Source organism: the organism of the source record quoted next, unplaced genomic scaffold (genome assembly GCF_019419815.1).
Source record: "Pyrus x bretschneideri cultivar Hongxiangsu unplaced genomic scaffold, Pyrus_bretschneideri_v1 Contig20, whole genome shotgun sequence".
NCBI classification, from domain to species: Eukaryota; Viridiplantae; Streptophyta; class Magnoliopsida; order Rosales; family Rosaceae; genus Pyrus; species Pyrus x bretschneideri.
In genome coordinates this window covers 2,371,190-2,387,259 of record NW_025999502.1, presented here as the reverse complement: position 1 = coordinate 2,387,259, position 16,070 = coordinate 2,371,190, and the positions used below count along the sequence as shown (strand labels likewise).

The window sequence follows — 16,070 nt, the reverse complement described above, 5'->3', positions numbered from 1 at the left end:
GACAGCTTTGGCCTGATTTTCTTGAGATCAACATGACAATCATTACAATTCATAGCCTCATGTTTTATTTTTCTAACTTGTAATAGATTTGTGGGAAATAAAAGGTTGGGTTTTATTTGTCCATTAATTAGATTTCACTTTCAGCACCATATATTTTCGATACATGTCCTATTCTTTGGAGGGGATCTCCCCTTGTACCCGGGGCAGAAAAAAAATTTCAGTTTATGTGTCTTTTATTGGAATTTTCAAGTTGAGCAATTTTTCCTCTCTCTTCCAAACCCTAGGACAAAGGACACCAGCAGCCAGAAGGGACTCTTTGTTTGTATCCCTTAATATGATTTGATTTAATATATTTGATTCATTTGCTTTGGCTTTTGGAGATTTTTTTATTCAATTTTTCCATTAGATTGTAATGTGCAATTTTATTTTATTTTTTTCCTTGTTTGTGTTGCATATTTGCACCCCACAAAGCTCCAAGACATGAGAATTCCCTAGAACATGGCCAACCAATTGCAAAAAGGGAAAAAAATTCACACCAAAAAAAAGTACTTCCTTTGTAGAAAATGTAAACATTTTATTTACCCTAGACGACTTTTACGCTGTTATGATCATTTACATCTGCTAATGAACTTAGAGGAGCACAAAGTCTGACCGATGAAAGTGCCTTATTGAAATGTTTTGCTTTGGTGCCAAGGTACTCATTCCAAGTAATTGGCCGGTAGAGAGGAGGATGACTTGGACCAACTAATTTTGATAGGGGTGAGATTTGGACACTAGCCGGGGGACCGAATAAGTAAGCGATGGATAGACGATGTTGGGTGCGATTAACTACTGCCCGATGAAGGACACTTGGGTACACCCCGTTAGATAATATATGAATGAGATCACCAACATTGACCACCAAAGCACCGGCCATTGGTGGAACCGTGACCCATCCGGTGCCGTCTCGAAGCACTTGCAAACCACTAGTATTGTTTTGGTAGAGGATTGTGAGGAGGGTAGAATCCGTATGTGCAGCCAAACCCATGGCCCGATCTGGCTCTGGGCAAGCCGGGTAAGAATTCAATTGTAAGGCAGCTGATGCACCTTTGAATTCACCTTTCGAGCCAGCCCACTTTACATCTTCCGGGGATATGCCTAGTGAGCCAAGCATAAGCCACATTAGCCTCCCAGCAAGCCTTTTCATTTCCTTCTCATATTCCTCAATGATATTGCTACAAAAATAAAACAAGAGAAAATAAAAATCAAAACACTGTATAATACATAACATTACATAATATAACACAGATGCGCTAGTAAACAGATTTAATCTCTTTGGGACCGCATCTCTAGAGAGCACTTTCCCACATAACCGTTTCTGCTAAAAGTTTTTTTTTTTTTTTTTTTAAATTAAAAATAGGTTGAAATTTTTACATACAAAAAAAAATAATAAAAAAATTCAAACACTTTCGAAAACAACACTTAGACGTATGTCTTGAAGAAGTATTCAAAGAAGTATTCAAAAAGTGCCTTTATGACCCAAAATTATTTTAAAATTTTTCAGGACGCAGTAAGAAAAACACTCTTATTTGTCAAAAGAACACTTATATGTATATAGCTCTTTCAAAACTAATCTCAAGGAGGCTATGTTGGTTATTTCTCACATACCAAATCTTCTTTAGTGGGTCCATAATCTTTTACCATATTATCACACACTTACAGTTCTTTTGCAACTTGCATTATGGTAAAGAAATTGGCATTTTGCCTACACGGCCATAGTATTCTCCAACCAAAACAAGAACCCAAAAAACAACAAACTAAAAATATATTAATATTGAGGTTAATTAATGTGATTAATACCAGAATTTTTCGTAATCTTGGGGCCAAAGTTGGCGAAAATGGTCAACTGGTGAGCCAACAATAGTGAACCCCTCAGACCACATGAGCTTCCTAAAAAACGAAGATATCCGAGCAAAACCATAGCCTGAAATGCCGTCCGGCGGTCGGGCGGCTTTGAGCTTCTGCTCGACTGGCAGAGAGAAAAGGCTTTTGCCTGCGGACTCAATGTCATCAAGAAGCTTCTGTGGGATGCCATGGTTAGTGACTTGGAAGACTCCCCAAGTCTTACATGCATGGCCTGTGAGCTTAAGAGCATTGGGTTCGGAGAGATCGATGACCGGAACAGAATCGTCTACCCCAAATGAGCTTAGGGAAGATGGGTAGTGATCATCATTGTTTGTCCATGCATAGGAGTCTGGCAATTCATGTAATGAGTTGAAATCTGGGTGTTTGAGTTGGAGGTTGAGAGGGTGGGATTTGAAGGCATCAGAGAGTCTTGCAGGCATATTGATCAGTAGAGTTTTTGTGTTCAATTGGGGGAAGAGAGAGAGAGAGAGAGAGAGAGAGAGAGATAAGGGTTGGGGCTGTGCTTTGTGTGGTTAGAAGAAAATTAAGGGTGTTCTGAAGATTTAGGATATAGGATTAGAAACAAGTATAATGGTGGTAGTACTTGTTGCTTGAAAACATAGGATGATGATATAAAAGAAAGATAAGGTTTAGTGAGTATATATAGAGATGGCGGACAAGATAGTGACAAGTTGTCCAAGCCCTCCACCCCAAAACAGAATCATATGTTTGTTAAGTTAAAACCAAAATAGAATTTCACGTACTGTAGAAGTTTCAAGAAAATTACTACATGTATATTATTTTATTTTTTCTTATTTTTGGTTGGAGAGTTCATGCATTTCTTTTTGAAATATACCGTTCTAAAATATAAATATAACTAGTTTGGTGGGTTACTGTGCATTTGGATGGTGGTGTTTCATATATGCCCTTGTACTAACAAAGCTATTGATCAGTATACGTTTCTGGAAAATTAAAGAAGTTCATGCACTGTCTTAATTAGTTCATATCTCTCTTTTTTTGGTAAAAAATTCATCTATCTCTTTAGTACGTAATTAATTAATTTATGGTGTCAGTTCATGCACTGTTATACGGAATGTTATTAGTTTGTGTTTTCTTTTCAATTTCTCTTTCAAACTTTGGTGTTAATCTTTTTCCTTCAATAAAGCAATATGTCCCAGTTGAGAAAGAGAGTAAAAGAGATATTTTACCATGACTAAGATTATCTCATTTTATTTTGTATCTCTCATCACGTGACATGAGTTATATTAACGGTTTATATAAAAATCCTAGTGTGTGATTGCAGTATGTTGAAGAGGGTGATCGTTTAATTTGTTTCAAAGGTTGCATGTTGAGCTGAGTAGTGAGGAAGGGGACAAAAAAGTAAGGGAGATGGTATGTCCATTGGACGGGGGAAAGAACAAAATTGAAAAGGACCATGTTGTCCTTAGAACAAGGGAATTGAAAGGCATTTTTAACCCTCTCAAACGAAAGGAGTTTTGATGAGAAGAGGGGACACTTCGACTCTCCATGTGCCCTTGCTTGTCCTCAAGTAGAAAAACATCTAAATCAACACACCTCCTCCCCTAAATCTTGGTCCTAATATCTATTCACTACAGAACAACCCCCATGTAATTTCTCTCATGTCTATGGACCCGTACCAACAAGTTCTGTTTTAGAGTTCTCTTAAGGCGTCCATATAACTGTGTAAGGAGACGTAGTAGTGTACATGGTTTGCGGAACATATGGAAGAGAAAAATATTGGCTACGGACCTTTACGACCCATGAGAAGCTACCATCAAGTTCAAATTTCGATCATAATAAGATTTTGTAACACATATTATGTTTCATTTTTCTCTAACAAAATGGATATCAGATAATACTTAGGTACTCCCTAGTGAGTACTCTGTGTACTCACTATCTAATTTGGCCCCATAAAAAAATCACGCATTTCTTGTTGTCTAAATTAAATAATATGTCTATTATTTTTTTAAAACAATAAAATAAGTGTTAAAACATCATTTAACAGAATCAAAAGGCGATTACCCAACAAAAGTAGTGCTCCAATGCTTTCACTTGTATATCGGTCATTTCCAAGAAAAGTAAAGTCTCTTTAGATTTTTGCGATTAGATTTGTAGTTTGTTTGTCCCATATGACCCCATGGGCTCCTAATACTAACACTAACGAACATATTTGGAGTGTATTTCAAAGCAAAAGCTTAATGGGTTTTTTTGTTCTTTAGTTTAAAATCTCTCTTGTCCCTTGGTCTATAGTTTATACTTTCTTTTTCATGGACAACAAGTTGAAAAAGCTCTTATTTCTCTTTTTGTTCTTTTTTTTAATTAATTAATTCATTAATTTTCGTGGCTGTCATTGAGACACAATAGTAACCGTGATTTTTTAATTATGATGCCATGAGTCATGTATCCCAATCCTATCTTAGCCATGTCTAATGTCTCATGAGAGATGAATATAAATATCATGCACATACATGTGCTCGTGAGTGCACCACATGCATATACTCATTTTGCATGCATGTGAAGATCTCGTGTTACAAACATGGCAAGGTCGGGTCGTTATAAGCGACGGTCACCAAAAATAATTGATTGAGAGTGGATCCTTTAAGGGAAGGATTAGTAAAGGTTCAAAGTTAAACACACGGTAATACTACCTCACATTCACCTCGTCCATCTCATACAATTTTTAGTAAAAAATTAGGTAACTATTATTATTCACACTCCAATTTGTCGAGGATAAACGGAAAGTGGTAAAAGTAGTTGAAAAAGCTAAATTGTATTAGAAAAACCCGCTCCTTTGTAATTTAGTACAAAAGAGGTAATCTTATTTTAATTAATGTTGTTTGACCAATGAAAATAATGATAAGTTAAGAAAGTTAAGATTTCACCGTAAAACTTGCTAATATGAGGAATAATTCATTTACTTAGAAGCACATGCAAGATCCCTTCTTCCCCGATATAAGATTCACGCTCAACCAAGGGTGGAGCCAAGTACAAGGCTCCCCTAGGCTATAGCATAGGGAGAGTTTGGTTCTTCAAACTTAAAAATATTAATTTTTAGGTTAGTTTATGATTTTTAATTGTCATATTTCAGATAAGAAATGAAATTTTTTATTAGTAAGCCTGTTTTTAAGAATAATAAGAGCTAATAAATGTTAAATAAACTCACCACCTTAACCAATATTATATTTAATAGTAATAAATTAAAACTTCCATACCACAAATGGTTCCTTATTTTATTCACTTGAAAGCTTTGAAGGCTAGAAACCTAGAAAACATAGCATAAAATTCTTGCTTCAAATTACTACATTCAAGTTTTTACTATTATATAACTTTATGTAGGCAACATAGGATTAAAAACTTGATTTCGTAGTAATAATTTTAGCTTAGCCCACCCACCGAATAATTTCTGGCTCCGCCATTGCTCAACAATAAGTATTGAAGGAGGTTCTCATTTCAAATTATCTATTTTTTTTTTGTATGTGTGTACATGTATATATGTACACTAATACAAAAAAACACTTTGCGCGACGAAATAAGATTTGTCGCGCAGTATGATTTCGTCACTCAAAACCTTGCGCGATGAAATTTTTGTCGCGCATGGGTTTGTTGAACAAAGCTCGTGAAGATAGGGTTTGCATGATAAAAATTATTCTTCATCGTACAAAGGTACTTTGTGCGACAAAATATTTCATTGTGCAAAGTTTTTGGTTTTTTATTTTTTATTTAATTAAATTAATTTAGTATCTTGCGCGACAAAATTAAATGTTTACACAACGAAATATTTTTTCGAGCAAGGTTTTTACTTTTTGTTTTATTATTTCTCTTATTTTGTACCTTTGTACGACAAAATATTTCATTGTGCAAAGTTTTTGGTTTTTTATTTTTTATTTAATTAAATTAATTTAGTATCTTGCGCGACAAAATTAAATGTTTACACAACAAAATATTTTTTTGAGCAAGGTTTTTACTTTTTGTTTTATTATTTCTCTTATTTTAATTTAATTATATTAATTTTTTTGCACGACAAAATATTTGGTAGTGCAATTTTTTTAAATTTTTACTTTTTTATTTAATTTAAGTTATGGGTTTATTTTATTTTTTTAATTACTTTAAGTTGAATTGACATATTCAAAATAAAATTACAAGTGAAAAATAGTGATCAAATCATCCATAATATACATTACAATAAAAATGTACATATAAATTAATAAAGTATAATGATAAAATCCTAATACAAGTCTATTATGGCAGTGGTGGCAGGGGATATGGTCTGATAGCGTCCTAATCTTCAACTCCTCAACTTCCGCGTTAAAGTCTCGACGATTCCCTGCCAAAAAAAAGGTCAAAAATAACCAAAAAACAATATAAAAATAATATCAAAAAATGACACAACCTCCCCTAAAATCGACTTACCCCAAATCTGATCCTAAACTCTATCCCTCAGCCTATACCCAACCTCAAACCCAAAATCAACTCCAAAAACAGATATTAATGAAGAAAATTAAAATTTAAGGAGAAAATACATTTTGGGAAGATTGAGAGTGAGTGAGAGATAGGGAGAGAGAAGAGAGGTGCGAGAGAGAGAGAGAGAGAGAGAGAAGAGATTGAGATGTGAGTGTGAGTGTGAGAGAGAGGGTCGGATTTGGGGAGGGGAAAGAGAGAGGAGAGGTAAGAGAATTGAGAGACATTGAGAAAATTATGGAGTTAATTTGGTTTTAAAAATTGTACAACTTGGTTGCACAGTCTTAAAAAAAATAAATTTTAATTCCTTCTTCACATTTTTGGTGCCCACCCAAAATTTTAGGGTTTTGCGCAACGAAGAATTGGTCACACAAAGTATAAAAAATTTTAAAAAATAAATTTTCCACATCCCATTTTCGGCACTCGCCCAAATTTAAGGATTTTGGATGACTAAATATTAATATTCATGTCACAAAGTTTTAAAAAATAATAATAAAAAGGAAAATAATTTTAATTTGCAATTGAAAATATAAATAAACACAATAAATAGGGTTCGTCATGCAAAGAAAATAATAAAAAAAATAAAAAAAATTTAGTTTAACAATATAAAATATAAAATAAAATAAATAGGATTTAGGCGACAATTGTCACATCCCGGCCCAGGCGGATCACTTCCCGGGCCCGCTCCACCACCGTAGCACGATATTGTCCGCTTTGGGCTTACCATTCCCTCACGGTTTTGTTTTTGGGAACTCACGAGCAACTTCCCAGTGGGTCACCCATCATGGGATTGCTCTAGCCCCCTTCTTGCTTAACTTCAGAGTTCCTACGAAACCCAAAGCCAATGAGCTCCCAAAAGGCCTCGTGCTAGGTAGAGATGTGAATATACATTTAAGGATCACTCCCCTGGGCGATGTGGGATGTCACAATCCACCCCCCTTAGGGGCCCGACGTCCTCGTCGGCACACACGCGACCAGGGTTAGGCTCTGATACCAAATTGTCACATCCCGGCCCGGGCGGATCACTTCCCGGGCCCGCTCCACCACCGTAGCACGATATTGTCCGCTTTGGGCTTACCATTCCCTCACGGTTTTGTTTTTGGGAACTCACGAGCAACTTCCCAGTGGGTCACCCATCATGGGATTGCTCTAGCCCCCTTCTCGCTTAACTTCAGAGTTCCTACGGAACCCAAAGCCAATGAGCTCCCAAAAGGCCTCGTGCTAGGTAGAGATGTGAATATACATTTAAGGATCACTCCCCTGGGCGATGTGGGATGTCACAACAAAATACTCATATTGGTCGTGCAAAGATTTAACGATAATAAAAAAGTATGAAAGAATTTTTGTTTACAATTTAAAATATAAAATTAAATAAAAGGAAAATAAATTAGGTTTAGGCAACGAAATATTTTGAATTTCATCACGCAAAGGTTTTAAAAAATAATTTTTATTTATTTATTTTTCTAAATACGTTGCACGACGATTTTTAAAGTTTCTGTTTGTACAATTTAAAATATAAAATTAAATAAAAGGAAAATAAATTGACTGTCCTGAGAACCTTAATCTAAGAATACAACTTTACCCCCTAAAAATGTATTTTCTTTTCTTAAAACCTAACATAGATTTTTTCTCATAATAAAACCCACTAACTAGACTCCACATAAGTAAAATCATTAATTAAGTTTGATTTCACACATTTTAAAATTTGTGGAAGGCTAAAATACCCCTCATTATATACATACATACATACATACATACATACATATATATATATATATATCATCACGACAATTAATATTATAAAATTCAATGCATATTAATAACAAATAGAATTAATGGGAGTTTTAATAAAAAAAAACCCACGGTACTGTTCACTTTAACGAAAAATCACATTTTTACACTAAAAAGTCAATCATGGTACTATTCACTTTACCCTTTATTTTGTCCTTATCGTTAAAACTCAAAGTTTTCAAGCCTTTTTCATTAGTTTTCCTTAGAATTAATGTCATGATATATATTATGTGGCAAAAATATAAGAGCATTAATGCTATAATTTCAGCACATTTAAATATAAATAATGTAGTTATTGTTTAATTTTTACAAGAAAATAATTTACAAAAATAATTTACTTATTGTTAGTTTTTAGAAATAATGTCATGATATATATTACCAAAATAATTTACTTATTGTTAGTTTTTATAAAAATAATGTAGTTATTGTTTAATTTTTACAAGAAACAATGTATCTACTAGTTGTTTTTTCCAAAATATAAAGTAAATATTATTCAATTTTTATGAAAATAATCTACCTATTGTTTAATTTTATTTGAAAAAAAATAATTTACATATTGTTTATGTCACATCCCCGCTCAGGCCCCACCACATCTCGGGCTCGACTCCACCGTAGCACGATATTGTTCGTTGTGGGCCCCGACCACGCCCTCAAGGTTTTGTTTCTAGGAACTCACACGAGAACTTCCCAGTGGGTCACCCATCATGGGATTGCTCTCGCGCGCTACTCGCTTAACTTCGGAATTCCGATGAAACCCGAAACCAGTGAGCTCCCAAAATGCCTCATGCTAGGTAGAGATGGGAATATACATATAAGGCATACAAGATCCACTCCCCTGGGCGATGTGGGATGTTACAATCCACCCTCCTTAGGGGCCTGACGTCCTCGTTGGCACACCTCGGCCAGGGATTGCCTCTGATACCAAATTGTCACATCCCTGCTCGGGCTCGACTCCACCATAGCACGATATTGTTCACTTTGGGCCCCGACCATGCCCTCACGGTTTTGTTTCTGGGAACTCACATGATAACTTCCTAGTGGGGCACCCATCATGGGATTGTTCTCGCGCGCTACTCGCTTAACTTTGGAGTTTCGATGAAACCCAAAGCCAGTGAGCTCCCAAAAGGCCTCGTGCTAGATAGAGATGGGAATATACATATAAGGCTTACAGGATCCACTCCCCTGGGTGATGTGGGATGTTACAGTTTAATTTTTATGAAAATAATGTAACTATTGCTTAATTTTTGCAAGAAACATTGTAACTATTGCTTATTTGGGTAGGATACGGATTGGGAACCCCTATAACTATATCCAAACCCATAACTGAATAATATTCACTGTTTTTCCCCATATATAAAATATATCCAAATCCATTCCATTCAGGCCATGATCCACGGTTATCGGGTTTATAGGTTAGAACTATCACCCCTAGATGTGAACCACTTCAAATTCCGTGGATGTAAACCACATCAAATTAATGGGTCAAATTCCCGTTAACTACTAAATTATTCAAATGATACAAAGCCGCTCCAAATCCCAAATAGCACAAAGATGCACCCAAGCCCAAACTAGAAATGCATTGGTTTGATCTCGCAAAGGGTACATAGCCAGTCTAGTACCAAATTCTAGACATAACCACAACCAAACCCAAATTCAAACACACAAACACTCTTGTGTTCTTCATCAAGCTCAAAGAGAATCAACAAGTGCAACAAACAAGTGCCGATTCATCCACACTAAAGCCGAAGACCACCCGGCTACCACATGAAACCGCTCATGGTTCCGTTTCATTCAAGATTAAGCCTCGGCAGCCCTTGAAGAAACTTCTAGCCCAATTGAAGATCAAGCGTTCATTGCCCCTTGAATCAAATTTATGACTTGAGAGAAACGAAGCAAGTCCAAATCTTTGGAGAAACCAAAAGGTTCTTCACCACTCTCGTAAAAACCACCAAGCACCATTGACACATGCCAGTTCCTCCGACATCACAAGTCAAACTCTTGTGGTGTTCGGCGACTAAGGTCAAGTCTCTACGACTCTTGGATCAACCACACACATATCATTGGAGATTGAATCAAATGATCAAATTTTTACACCCAGATTGTAACCTATACTCTCTTTAATACAAATCTTTTTTTTTTTTGTACGTGTGTTATTATTTCATTCATTGGAGGGACTTCTGTGTTTACAACCTAATTAAAGAAAACTATTTGATTATAGTCTATGCTCTATACACAACAGTTCCAAATAAAGACACTCTTCTACTTTCTAAAATTTCTCTCTTAAAAAGAAAAAACTATTGGTTATCTATGAGCGGTGATGTATATGATTAAAAAAACTCTCATTGTCAACCATCTCATAAGAAATGACACTGATATTTAATCAAATAATTTCAATAATTGATGCGTAAAACTAAGGCTGCTCGATTTTCTACATAGATTTATAAACTGCCTACTTTCATTTATTATTTTAATTTTCAATCTATTTGGGAAAAGATTGTTAGTGCATGCATGAAATGATGGAGATGGAGACTTTTTCTATTTAATTGTCCTTTCCTTTCCACGAAGAGGGGGAGAGATTTATGTACGTATGTGTACAAAGATTCTCATGTCAATGTGTCTCTGTATGTGTATATGTTTGATTGTGTGTGCTTGTGTAAGCATAAGACCTATGCATGCTAAAGAGAAAGAGATCTACAGATCTACCTAGCTGTGACATTTTCACAGACAACAATTCATTTTAGACTCCCTTGTCTCTTTTGAGTAAGCAAATTTTGTTTAGACTTGATGCTTTGTATGATTGAAAGCTTTCCATTCCAAAGTTCCAATCTTTGAAATTAATTATTGAATAAGGCCGACTAAATTTGGAACTACACCACTTTACTCAATTTTCACTAAAGAAATGATTTTATTATTTAGTATAGGAATAAATAATGCTTCACGAAAGCAGGATGCTTTTTGCTTAATACTTGTTGGCTAGATTTTTTTTTTTTTAAGAAAAGACATTTTTCTTCTATTAAATTTGTCATCAAACAATAAAAAAGGTAGACAGAAGTGAGCATCTTTCAATAATGTGTGTCGTAATAGAAATCATATGGGTAAAGTACAAAAAATTACCTTAACTATTGATGTCACGATACTTTCATACCTCATCTTGTAAAATTGACAATGTCATACCTCATTTTTAGAATTTGTACCAATGTTATACCTTCCGTTAGTTTGGCCGTTTATTTCTCAGTTAAATGCTGACGTGGCTTGATCCGAACCTATTTTCTATTAAAAAATTAAAAAAAATATTAGGTAAATTACATTTTCATACCTCAGGTTTGGGGCTTATTTCAATTTCTTACAACATCTTCAAAACATTTCACTTTCATACCTTAAGTACTATTTTAAATCAAAATAATACCTCCGTTACATTTTCCATCCATTGATCCATTAAGTGCTAACGTGGCTGCCACATAGTTGCTAAATGTCTGCCACGTGGCAAAAAAAAAAATTTAATTTTTTTTAATAAACCTAAATCTTCTAAATATTAAAAACAAAAATGAAAAATAAAAAAACTGAAACCTTATCCCCCTCATCCTCCTCTCTTCTCCCCGCAACCCCCAAACCCATCTCCCCATCTTCATCTTCTTCCCTGCAACCCAGAAAAAATAAAAAAATAAGTTAGAAAACTAGATCCCATCACCCCACCCCCCCTCCCCCCACCGAAACACCCCCCATACATATACCTTCAACCAACAAAAAAAAAAAAAAAAAAAAAGAAAACCTAGATCCTGACACACCCCCCCTCCCTCCCGACGCGGGGTGTCAGAGCCTCTGGTTGCTTTCTATGGAGGATTTTTGTTGACTTTTTGGTATGCTACTTCGGATTTTACTTTTGGGGGCTTTCTGGGATTCTTTTCAATTGCTTTCTAAACATGAGTTTTGCTTTGGTTTTGCCTCTGGGTTCTTAATCTTATGAATTTGTTTGGAGATTGCTGGCTTTTGTGAAAGGAATAAGATTGTTCAAGCTATTCGGTTTTCTTTTGTGTTTTTTGCTAGTGATTCGAGGGGGGGGGGGAAGATGGGTTCTAGGGAAAGGTTGGGAGGGTGGGGTGCAGGAGAGGGAGGTGAGTCGGGCGACGGGGGGAGGGGGAAGATGGGTTGGAAATGAGGGAGACAAAGGTGAGAAGAGAGAAGGGGTTGGAGATGAGGGAGGTGGTTGGAAGGCTCGGCTTGGGAGGGATGAGGGGTGGGGAGGGGTTGCAGGGAAGGTGGGGTTCTAGTTTTTTATTTTTTTTTTTGAGAATATTCAGTTTTTTTTTAAATTAATTTTTTTTTTGCCACGTGGCATATATGTGTCAACCACATCAGCACTTAATGGATCAATGGATGGAAAATGTAACGGAGGTATTATTTTGAAATAAAATAGTACTTAAGGTATGAAAGTGAAATGTTTTGAAGATGTTGTAAGGAATTGAAATAAACCCCAAACTTGAGGTATGAAAGTGTAATTTACCCAAAATATTATTAAAAACTTAAAAAAATTCATTTAATAATTTTTAGGGTAAAGTACAAAAAACTACATCAATTATGGGGATCACGACAGTTTCATACCTCATCTTTTAAAATTGACAATGTCATACCGTATCTTACAAATTTGTGACAATGTCATACCTCCGTCAATTTTTCTGTTAGTTTTTCTGTTAAGTGCTGACGTGGCTTGATTCGAGACCTACTTTCTATTAAAAAATTATTAAAAACTAAAAAACAATTATTTAATATTTTTAAATATTAAAATAATAATAAAAAGTAGAAAAAAAAAGAAAAAAAACCCCTCATTTCTTCCCTCCCCTCCCCCCTCCTCCTTCCTCTCTCCTCTCCCCATCTTCATCTTCTTCCCCCACCTGCAAATCCCAACAAATAAAAATAAAAAATAAAAAAATTCCAATATGTCTTCCCCCCCACACCCACACTCAGTTTCCCCCACACCCACACCCACACTCTTCTCCCTCCTGCAACCCAGAAAAAAAATAAAAATAAAAATAAAAAAATAAAAAAAAAACCCAGATCTCGTCTACGGGAAGATGTGTGCACAGAGAAGGTGGAGGATGGGTGCGGAAGAGGATGTGGAGAATGGATGAGAGTGGAGGTTTGGGGTTTGATGGGTTTTCAAAAAATTTTTTTTTTCCTTCTTTTTTTCCTCTTCTTCTTCTTCCTTCTTCGTCTTCTTCTTCCGTAGGGGAGTTGATGGTTTTCAAAAAAAAAAAAAAAAATTTCCTTCCTCCTTTTTTTCCTCTTCTTCTTCTTCTTCTTCTTCCTTCTCCCTCTCCTTCTTCTTCTTCCGTAGGGGGTGTTGATGGGTTTTCAATCTTTTTTTTTTTTCTTCCTCTTCTTCTTCTTCCTCCTCCTTTTCTTCCTCTTCTTCTTCTTCCGCGCCGACAGGGCGGCGAATTTTTTTTTTTTCCTTCCTCCTTTTTTTCCTCTTCTTCTTCTTCTTCTTCGTCCTCCTCCTCCTCCTCCTTCTCCTTCTTGTTCTTCCGCAGGGGGGTTGTTGGGTTTTCAAACTTTTTTTTTTTTTTTTTTTTTTTTTTGGGTTTGCAGGTGGGGGGAAGAAAATGAAGATAGGGAGAAGAGAGAGGAGGGAAGAGGGGGAGGGGAGGGACGAACTTATGGTTTTTTTTTTTGACTTTTTATTATTGTTTTAATATTTAAATAATATTACATAATTTTTTTTTAGTTTTTAATAATATTTTAATGATTTTTTAATAGAAGTGGACCCCGAATCAAGCCACGTCAGCATTTAACTGAAAAGTAAACGGCCAAGTAACGGAAGGTATAACATTGGACCAAATTCTAAAGATGAGATATGACATTGTCAATTTTAAAAGATGAGGTATGAAAGTGTTGTGACACTAATAGTTGAGGTAGTTTTTTGTACTTTACCCTAATTTTTAAATATTAAAATATTAAAGAAAAGTAAAAAATTAAAATTTAAAATTGAAAAAAAAACCCTCACGTCCCCTTTCCCCACCCCCTTCCCGTCTCTCTCTTCTCCCCCATCTTCATCTTCTTCCCCTTCTAGTGCCCTTCCTGCAACCCAGAAAAAGGAGGATGAAAAAAAAAAAAACCAATTTATCTTCCCCCCCTCTACTCGCGATGTTCCCCGACCCCCTTCCTTTCTTCCCCCCTCCCGTCTTCCCTAAACCCACACCCACCTTCGCACTCACTACCTGCAACCCAAAAACAAAAAACCCAGTTCGTCCATCCCCCCTCCCCTGGACCCACCCTCTTCCCTCCACACCCATTCCCCCCATTTTCTCCGCGCCCAGGTTCTCAACTTTCGAAATCAGCCTGGCGAAGGTTTCCCGATTCCACCTCAACGAGATCTGGGTTTTTTTTTTTTTTTTTTTTTTTTTTTGGGTTACAAGTAGTGGGTGCAAGGTTGCATACAGAGGGTGGGTGCGAAGGTGGGGAGGTTGGGTGCGGAGAGTGAGTGCAGGGAGAAGAGGGGGTGGTGGGGGGTAGGGAGCGGGGAAGACAAATTAGTTTTTTTTTTTTTTTTTCTCTCTTCTTTTTTCTGGGTTGCAAGGGGGAAGAAGATGAAGATGGGGAGAAGAAAGAAAAGGGGGGCGGGGGAATGGGACGAACTGAGTGTTGGTTTTTTTTTTTTTTTTATAATAACTTTTCTTTATTATTTTAATATCTAAAAAATATTAAATGATTTTTTTTAATTTTTAATAATTTTTTAATAGAAAATAGGCCCCGGATCAAGCCACATGAGCATTTAACTAAGAAATTCATGCCAAGTTAACGGAAGGTATAACATTGGCACAAATTTGTAAGATGAGGTATGACATTGTTAATTTTAAAAGATGAGGTATGAAAGTGTTGTGATATCAATAGTTGAAATAGTTTTTTGTACTTTACCCAAATTATTTAGTAGTAAGATAAACAAGAAGACAACAGCCTCCAAATAATACATACATATATATATATATGGATATATGGTTGTGCGAAAATTCTTAGTTTGTGAGATAAATACATGATTTCAACGCATGAGACGAACCACCTCTAAAATAGAGCTAGCTTTACGAGATGATTAGTAAAATCGTACTTGTGCTCTTGAATTGGACTAAACCTGAAATCTCAAGAAAAATAGTGGGAGCTAGATCCAACAAATTTTCCCTTTTTCTGTTTTTTGGAAAGGTTAAATAACCTGGAAACTATTAGATGAGGAAAATGACACAACCAAAAACTAGATTAACTGTAAGTTTCTGGTAGATTAGCAACACCGTTGTCTATGTCTGTTGTCAAAACAATTTATTTAGCACGGACTTTCAAATGTCCGTGATTGAATTGGACTTTTTATAACAGACTACTTCTTATGATGTGGTGTTGTGGCGTAGTGGTTTCTTGGGTTTTTAGTCTAAAATAGTTTATGAATTTGACATAACTCCTTATTTTGGTCTTTGACAATGAAAATCGAAAAAAGAATTCCTTGAGTTGTCCACCTTAAATCATTTTGGTCATTCCATGAAAAATCTATCAATATCCTTGTTAAATTGTTACGTAAACGACCACGTGACCACCTTTTTAAAGAGATTTTTGCCAAACCAACCTCTCCACTTAACGAGAATATTGACATATTTTTCACATAATGACCAAAATGATTTACGGTAGACAAACTCAATGACCATTTTGTCCATTCTCATTGTCATGGACCAATGAGGAGTTCTGTTAATCTCAAGAACTATTTTAGCAAAAAATCTTGGTTTCATATATATATATGTATGTATGTATATGTGTGTATGTATATGTGTGTGTGCACGTGAGCGCACGCATGAGTGTAGAAATTTGCCATAAAATATTAATCTCCTTTTTAATTGTTTGGATTAATTTTTTCAAGTCCCCTACATTACTAACTTTATCAA

At 35.6% G+C, this 16,070-nt stretch overlaps 1 protein-coding gene across 1 annotated transcript; it reads right to left on the bottom strand.

Moving 5' to 3' along the window:
- Window positions 1–272: 272 nt before the first annotated feature.
- Window positions 273–2,408, bottom strand: LOC103931802 (gibberellin 3-beta-dioxygenase 1). The gene is made up of 2 exons (XM_009341329.3): window positions 1,840–2,408; window positions 273–1,214 (listed from the first exon to the last, which is right to left on the bottom strand). Exons 1-2 carry the CDS (start codon window positions 2,322–2,324, stop codon window positions 584–586), a joined length of 1,116 nt encoding a protein of 371 aa, XP_009339604.1. The 5' UTR covers window positions 2,325–2,408; the 3' UTR covers window positions 273–583.
- Window positions 2,409–16,070: the final 13,662 nt, after the last annotated feature.